Here is an 8,439-nt window from a genome sequence, read left to right as displayed (position 1 = left end):
ATTACCGTGTTTCTTGATAATTTGTCTTTATTTTCTTACTATTAAAAATAGAAATATTCAATGATAAATTAAATAAGCAAAGCAACGATTATTCATTAATGGATTTATAAGTATTAATTGTGAATAATAAATGTAGATTTCTAATGACATATTGATTTGTATTTATCCGTTATTTTTGCAATAAGAAAAGCAAAGAAGTTTGAAGGATCTGAATATCTATATGTAACGGTACGGCCTATCCCGTGCGCCACGGACTGGCTCGCCGGTGCCAAGATTCGGGAGTAGGTAGGAGAGTCAAGCGTACGAATCCTCTTTTATAAACAACAGGTCTTTATTGGTAGCTAGTTTATCCAGGTTGACTTAGCCTACGCAGAGCTTATACCTAACTATTTTTAAGCGGAGCTTATACCTAACTTATTGTACGCGGAGCTTATACCTAACTTATTCTACGCAGTTAATTATTCCTCTAGCTTAACCTACGGACGCTTACGGTAAACTTAGCCTAGACGGTCGGTCGCGGTTTCGTTCGGCGAGCGTGTCGCGATTGCGGCGTGCGGCGGTGCGCGGAGGCCGAGTGCCGGGCAAACCCAGGCGGCGGAGAGGTCAGCCCCGTCTCCGTCGGCGTGCACGGTCAGGAAGCCGAGTGCCGGGCAAACCCAGGCTGCGGAGAGGTCAGACCCGTCTCCGTCGGCGTGCGAGGTCAGGAAGCCGAGTGCCGGGCAAACCCAGGCGGCGGAGAGGTCAAACCCGTCTCCGTCGGCGTGCACGGTCAGGAAGCCGAATGCCGGGCAAACCCAGGCGGCGGAGAGGTCACACCCGTCTCCGTCGGCAGGAACGGTCAGGAAGCCGAATGCCGGGCAAACCCAGGCGGCGGAGAGGTCACACCCGTCTCCGTCGGCAGGAACGGTCAGGAAGCCGAATGCCGGGCAAACCCAGGCGGCGGAGAGGTCACACCCGTCTCCGTCGGCAGGAACGGTCAGGAAGCCGAATGCCGGGCAAACCCAGGCGGCGGAGAGGTCACACCCGTCTCCGTCGGCAGGAACGGTCAGGAAGCCGAATGCCGGGCAAACCCAGGCGGCGGAGAGGTCACACCCGTCTCCGTCGGCAGGAACGGTCAGGAAGCCGAATGCCGGGCAAACCCAGGCGGCGGAGAGGTCACACCCGTCTCCGTCGGCAGGAACGGTCAGGAAGCCGAATGCCGGGCAAACCCAGGCGGCGGAGAGGTCACACCCGTCTCCGTCGGCAGGAACGGTCAGGAGTCAAGATGTCTCGGTTATTCCCTGAGATTCAGAGCTGGTCGGAAGCTGGAAAGGAATAAGGTATCGCTCCGTTGCGCGAGCCGGCTTTTATACGGCTCGAGGGTCCCCCACGCTCGCGTGCGTCGAGGAGGGGCCGAGACTAGGTGGGGGAGCCCATAGACGGAATCGCAAGTGGGTGCCAGAGGCGTCGAGTAAGAAATATACTCGCGGAAATTACTATGGTTAACTCTTTATTTTATGAACACAAGAACAATATAAACCGTATAAACAGGAAACGAAACGAATGAACAAAAGATATATACATATATACAGTGACGACGACGGTGTCGTCACACCACCCCGCGCTTAGGGGGGCCCATCTAGGCGCCGAACTGCTCGGGGGCGGCCATCCGGGTGGAAACGGATTACCCATCGGCCCGACGCGGTACGGACTTTATATCTTCGTCCGACGATGGCTGATCCGGCGGGGACCTTGACGACAGTGCCGTCGTCCAGACGTACTGGGATGGACCCAGCGATCGGTGGCCTGGCGGTCGGGGGTCGAGTGGTTGCCGGTCGGGTGGCAGGTGGTCCGGCGGCCGTGGGTGGTCCGCTGGTCGCAGGCCGGGTGATAGTTGGTCCGACGGTCGTAGGTCGGGCCGTCGCTGGGCCGGCGGTCGTGGGCCGGGTAGTCGGCGGACCGATGTTCGCAGGCTGGGTATATCGTCCGGTGTTCGTCGGCCGGGTCATCGGGGCTCCGGTGGAGGAGGGCGGTCCGGCGGTCGATGGCCTGGATGTCGAGGCCTTGGGTTTGGCGGCCGGTGGACGGCTGTCGGCAGGTCGAGGTTTGGCCAGGGCGGCGACCCTTCCGCGGCGGCGCGGCTTAATCTCCGGCGGCGTCGCCAGGATGATTGCCTTCCGACGGTTCGATTGGTCGGAGCGCTGGACTGATGTTCCTGGCCGTGGCGGTCGTCGCAGCCGTCCCGGACTCGGGGTTGCAGGAGGCGGCTTGGCGGGAGCAGGCGTCGGCGGCGTCGTGGTCGGTGGTGCGGGAGTAGACCCGCTTGTCTCAGACTCCGAGCTCGAGCTGATCGTTCCGAATAGTTCCTCTACCTCGTGTCGATTCATAGCGACTGTTAATCCGCCCGCGGTTGCACGGCCTTATATACCCGTTGCACTGCTCCTGGAGGGGATCCGTTCGCGGAATTTCCGATGGCTCGGGGTGTCCCGTGGTTCCAGCGGAAGTAGCGGAGTCCGGTTGCAGGTCGGGTAGTCGCGGTGCCGGCGGTCGTAGGCCGGGCAGTAGCTGGACCGGCGGTCGTAGGTCGGGCAGTAGCCGGACCGGCGGTCGTAGGCCGGACAGTAGCTGGACCGGCGGTCGTAGGTCGGACAGTAGCTGGACCGGCGGTCGTAGGCCGGACAGTAGCTGGACCGGCGGTCGTAGGCCGGACAGTAGCTGGACCGGTGGTCGTAGGTCGGACAGTAGCTGGACCGGCGGTCGTAGGCCGGACAGTAGCTGGACCGGCGGTCGTAGGTCGGGCAATAGGCGGTCCGCCATCCGCAGGTCGGGCAGTAGTGGGCCCGTGGTTCTAAGGGAAACTCCCTAGCAACGGCGTTCGTCCGAACGTTCCAAGGTGGCGGTACTTCGGCGTGGTCGGTGGCTTTTTGCCGGATTATGCGTCATCCTCGTCCACCCGAGGACTTTCTGGTATGTTCGGTTGTGGTTTCAGGTCCTGTACGTGGATATGCCGATGCCATTTCCCGTGTTCGTCGCGTAGGTCCACGATGACTGGGGATATTATCCTGCGTACTTCCATGGGCCCCGCAAATCGAGGGGCGAGTTTGGCATTAAACGCGTCGTCGCGGCTGGACAGGGGGCGTTCCCGCTTCCACACCTTGTCGCCCACCCGAGGGCGCCAGTCGCGTCGCCTCATGTTATAATGGCGCTCCTGTTTTTGGAAGGCTCGGGCGAGGTGCACCCTGGCGACCTCATAGGCCTCTTCCAGGCGTTGTCGATGCGACTCCGGGGAAGTCGGGTTCGGCGTTGGTTGTCGCTCGGCGGGATGGGGAGGTGCCAATTCGCGGCCGTGGAGCAGAAAGGCTGGGGTGTATCCGGTGGCCTCGTGTCGAGCGGTGTTTACCGCGAATTGCAACGCGTCAATGTGCTCGTCCCAATCCCGGTGCCGGTCGCCCACGTATTGACTAATCATGGTCTTGATGGTCCGATTCGCCCTCTCCACCGGGTTGCAATGCGGCGCGTAGACAGGTGACGTGCGGTGCTGGATTCCGAACGATGCCAGCAAGGTACGGAACTGACGGGAGGTGAACTGAGTCCCGTTGTCCGAGATGAGTTGGCCCGGGCATCCATGCCGGTAGATGATGCGGCGGGTCACCTCTTTCGCCAGTGCCGTGGCGGTGGCGCGTCGCAGGGGAACCATCTCGACCCATTTGCTGAACCGGTCCTGGGCGGTCAGGAGCCAGACATGTCCACGGACCGAGCGTGGCAGAGGACCGACTAGATCCACTGAGACTTGCTGCCACGGAGCGGTCACTGGGGTAGCGTGTAGATTCCCGGCTGGTCGTTGCTGCGGCACTTTGTGGGCCAGGCAGCTCGGACAGCTCCGAACGTACCGGGCTGTCTCCCGGAACATCCCCGGCCAGTGGTACAACCGGGCGAGTCGGGCGATGGTCTTAGCCACTCCTAGATGCCCCGCGGTTGGGTCGTCGTGTACCCGGCGCAGGATGTCGAGCCGCTGTTCCCGGGGGACGCATTGTTTCCATTGCTCGGTGGAGGGTACCTCGCTAAAATCCAGGTCGTGTAGCATATGTCGAAACAGTTGGCCACCACGTATTTCGTAGTCGGGGTACTCGTCTGGTCGGCTCTTTACTTCTCTGAGGAGGCGTTGGTACCATGGACACGCTATCCGGTGTTGCATTGCGTTGAGCTGCGGCTCCCGGGAGAGGGCATCGGCTACTTGATTTTGTCCTCCTCTTCTATAGTGTATGGTGAAGTCGAACTGTTGCAGTTCGAAGAGCCACCGCCCCAGGCGTCCGGACGGGTTTTCCAAACGTTGCAGCCACTTGAGCGACTGGTGGTCGGTTACGACGGTGAATCGATACCCCTCCAAGTAGTCTCGCATTCGCCGGATTCCCCATACCACGGCGAGACATTCCAACTCGGTCGGACTGTAGTTCCGCTCGGCGCCGTTGAGCGTTCGGCTGGCGTATGCGATTACTCGTTCCCCCTCCGTCTGGTGCTGCGTTAGCACGGCTCCTAGCCCATGCGAGCTGGCATCGGTTTGTAGCAGGAACGGTTTTCTGAAAGTCCGGGCAGGCCAGAACCGGTGTGGAGGTCAATGCTGCCTTCAGTTGTTGAAAGGCTGCGTCTTCGGGGGTCCCCCATGTCCAGTCAGCTCGTTTTTTTGGTCAGCGCGGTAAGCGGCGCCGCTAGTGTTGAAAAGTTCGGGATGAACCTCCGATACCACGAGGCCATTCCTAAAAATTGCCGGACCTTGCGCACGGTGGTGGGAATTGGCCACCCGGTGATGGCGCTCACCTTGTCTGGATCCGTGTGTATCCCTTGTCGATCAATCACATGCCCTAGGTAGCGGAGGCTCGGACGGCAGAAGTGGCACTTATCCGGGTTTAAGCGTAGCTTTGCTTCGCGTAGTCGCCGGAATACCTCTCTCAAGTGTTGCAGGTGTTCGCTGAACGTCTTGCTGGCGATTATTATGTCGTCCAAGTATACCAGGACGTTAGGTTCGAGGTCGGGGCCGATCACGGTATCTAGCAACCGCTGGAAGGTTGCCGGGGCCGAGTGCAACCCGAAAGGCATGACCGTAAATTGGTACAAACCCTTCCCTGGTACGGTGAAGGCGGTTGCAGGTCGACTCCCTTGGTTCAGTGATATCTGCCAGTAACCACTCTTTAGATCCAAGGTGGTCAGGTATTTCGCCCCGCGTAACTTGTCGAGCGTAGCCGTGATGTGCGGCAAGGGATAGGCGTCTTTATCTGACATTGCATTCAGCCTGCGGAAATCGATGCAGAATCTATACTGCCCATCTTTCTTTCGAACAATGACTACCGGTGAGCTCCAGGCGCTGCTCGAGGGCTCGATGACGCCTTCGGCGAGCATTCGGTCGACTTCCTCATTGATGACGGCCTGCATGGCCGGGTTTCGAGGTCGGTACCGCTGTTTGATGGGCGGTCCCGGCTTTAGCCGGATGCGATGTTCGGTTCGGTCGGTTCGTCCCGTGATTACTTCAAATAATGGTAACTCGGCGGCTAGAAAGTCCCGGAGTTGTGCTTCTTCGTTTGCTTCGTTGTTTGGTCCGACGGTGATCGTGTTGGTCGGGAAACCGTCCCGGTCTGGTTCAACGGTGGTGGCGGCAAAGTGAATCCCATCTTCGCCCATAGGTCGGTACCAATCAGCACAGCGCTAGCTAGCCCAGGGAGTATGCAGAAGTCGTGCCAATAGGTTCTCCCATGCCATCGGAGAGGCAGGCGCAATACCCCAGTGACCCCTACCCGTGTGTTATCGGCCAGGAGGACGTAGTCTCCTCGGTTCTGGGCTAGTCGGGGTATTCCGGGGAATAGTCGTGCAGTCTCTTCCTGTATGCACGAGACTTCAGATCCGGGATCTATGAGAGCCGCAAACGGTTGTCGCCGGATGTGTACTTGGAGGTGCGGGCGCGGACGGTACTCTATTCGAGGCTGGGCTGGGAGACGGCCGCAACGTCCCCGGCCCGTTGGGCGTTTCCCGTCGGCGGGTGGCAGTCGCGAGTCAGGACACCATCTTTGCCGCACCGCGAGCAGAATTTCCTTGGTGGCCGCTTACAATCCACTCGAGTGTGTCCTCGCTGCTTACATCTCCAGCAGCACTCCTCCCGGTTGTAGGTGACGGCGGCGACTGATGGTTTGGCGGTCGTTGGGGTTCGATCCTGTCGACGGTGGTTGATTTCCTCAATCTTAGATATCCGGGTCCGGAGTTCGCTCATGGTGAGCTGATCGGTGAGCGGGACATAGAGCTGGTGTTCGGGATTCATGTTCTCGTAGATTTGTTCCAGCTGTTCTCGCTCGGAGTATCCCCCAGCTCGGCGCATCATGGTGAGAAGCGCATTGGAGTATTCGCGAAACGACTCCCCGGCTTTTGGGAGCGTCCGTTGACTTCTCGTTTTAGTCGCCTCAGGTATCCCGGCGGCAGGTAATAATCCCGGAACTGTTCGCAGAAACTGGCCCAAGTTCCCCAGGTTTCGTGATGGTTTCGATACCACAAGAGGGCATCCCCTTTTAGCAATTCCGGTAGGCCCAAGAGTAAGTGGTCTTCTTCGAGGCCATAACTGGCTCTTAGCTCTTCAACTCTCTCTAGGAATGAGAGTGGATCCACTCCTTCGAAACGGTGGCCCCATTTCCGGATCTGGTTGATGATCTCGATGCGTTCCGTTGGACTCAAGGTGGGCATGGTTGCGGTTTCCCCTGGTACGTCACCGCTATTGTTCCTCGGGTTGTCGGACGGGTGGGCAGCGAAGTACAGGCGCAATCGGCGTCTCAGCAGGTCCACCTGGCCTGTGGTATCCACTTCGAACCGGTGGAGATATTCTACAAGCTGTTCTTTGGAAAGGTTATTAATCCACGCAGTCATGAGGCTTTTTCGCTAGCTGGACTCTCCTTAAACGGTCCCTGTTCGGGCGCCATGTAACGGTACGGCCTATCCCGTGCGCCACGGACTGGCTCGCCGGTGCCAAGATTCGGGAGTAGGTAGGAGAGTCAAGCGTACGAATCCTCTTTTATAAACAACAGTCTTTATTGGTAGCTAGTTTATCCAGGTTGACTTAGCCTACGCAGAGCTTATACCTAACTATTTTTAAGCGGAGCTTATACCTAACTTATTGTACGCGGAGCTTATACCTAACTTATTCTACGCAGTAATTATTCCTCTAGCTTAACCTACGGACGCTTACGGTAAACTTAGCCTAGACGGTCGGTCGCGGTTTCGTTCGGCGAGCGTGTCGCGATTGCGGCGTGCGGCGGTGCGCGGAGGCCGAGTGCCGGGCAAACCCAGGCGGCGGAGAGGTCAGCCCGTCTCCGTCGGCGTGCACGGTCAGGAAGCCGAGTGCCGGGCAAACCCAGGCTGCGGAGAGGTCAGACCCGTCTCCGTCGGCGTGCGAGGTCAGGAAGCGAGTGCCGGGCAAACCCAGGCGGCGGAGAGGTCAAACCCGTCTCCGTCGGCGTGCACGGTCAGGAAGCCGAATGCCGGGCAACCCAGGCGGCGGAGAGGTCACACCCGTCTCCGTCGGCAGGAACGGTCAGGAAGCCGAATGCCGGGCAAACCCAGGCGGCGGAGAGGTCACACCCGTCTCCGTCGGCAGGAACGGTCAGGAAGCCGAATGCCGGGCAAACCCAGGCGGCGGAGAGGTCACACCCGTCTCCGTCGGCAGGAACGGTCAGGAAGCGAATGCCGGGCAAACCCAGGCGGCGGAGAGGTCACACCCGTCTCCGTCGGCAGGAACGGTCAGGAAGCCGAATGCCGGGCAAACCCAGGCGGCGGAGAGGTCACACCGTCTCCGTCGGCAGGAACGGTCAGGAAGCCGAATGCCGGGCAAACCCAGGCGGCGGAGAGGTCACACCCGTCTCCGTCGGCAGGAACGGTCAGGAAGCCGAATGCGGGCAAACCCAGGCGGCGGAGAGGTCACACCCGTCTCCGTCGGCAGGAACGGTCAGGAGTCAAGATGTCTCGGTTATTCCTGAGATTCAGAGCTGGTCGGAAGCTGGAAAGGAATAAGGTATCGCTCCGTTGCGCGAGCCGGCTTTTATACGGCTCGAGGGTCCCCCACGCTCGCGTGCGTCGAGGAGGGGCCGAGACTAGGTGGGGGACCCATAGACGGAATCGCAAGTGGGTGCCAGAGGCGTCGAGTAAGAAATATACTCGCGGAAATTACTATGGTTAACTCTTTATTTTATGACACACAAGAACAATATAAACCGTATAAACAGGAAACGAAACGAATGAACAAAAGATATTATACATATATACAGTGACGACGACGGTGTCGTACATATATAGTAAGCAAAGAGGACCGTCGAATTTTAATGAAATATGACGGGGGTGGTGGCGGGTTCTTTGCTCATTTATTTAAAGATGTTTAACATATAGTACAAAAAGAGTGATATCCTAAAAAAAATTACCCTTTTAAAAAAAGGT

The 8,439-nt window shown here is 58.5% G+C and overlaps 1 protein-coding gene across 1 annotated transcript; it reads right to left on the bottom strand.

Moving 5' to 3' along the window:
* Positions 1–1,481: 1,481 nt before the first annotated feature.
* On the bottom strand, positions 1,482–2,796 carry LOC112637677 (extensin-like). The gene is made up of 3 exons (XM_025407885.1): positions 2,408–2,796; positions 1,668–2,325; positions 1,482–1,487 (listed from the first exon to the last, which is right to left on the bottom strand). The coding sequence occupies exons 1-3, from the start codon at positions 2,794–2,796 to the stop codon at positions 1,482–1,484; spliced, it is 1,053 nt and encodes a 350-aa protein (XP_025263670.1).
* Positions 2,797–8,439: the final 5,643 nt, after the last annotated feature.

The sequence above is a fragment of the Camponotus floridanus genome, unplaced genomic scaffold (genome assembly GCF_003227725.1).
Source record: "Camponotus floridanus strain SB8 unplaced genomic scaffold, Cflo_v7.5 scaffold192, whole genome shotgun sequence".
In the NCBI taxonomy this organism is placed as follows: domain Eukaryota; kingdom Metazoa; phylum Arthropoda; class Insecta; order Hymenoptera; family Formicidae; genus Camponotus; species Camponotus floridanus.
This window is presented reverse-complemented; position numbering and strand designations above follow the sequence as displayed.

Bases quoted from the DNA above. Each gene is read 5' to 3' on its own strand.
- LOC112637677 (XM_025407885.1), bottom strand. From the start codon at position 2,796: ATGGCGGACCGCCTATTGCCCGACCTACGACCGCCGGTCCAGCTACTG. The intron at 2,326-2,407 runs GTATATAAGGCC...CGGAACGATCAG, and splicing joins CTCCAGGAGCAGTGCAACGG to CTCGAGCTCGGAGTCTGAGA.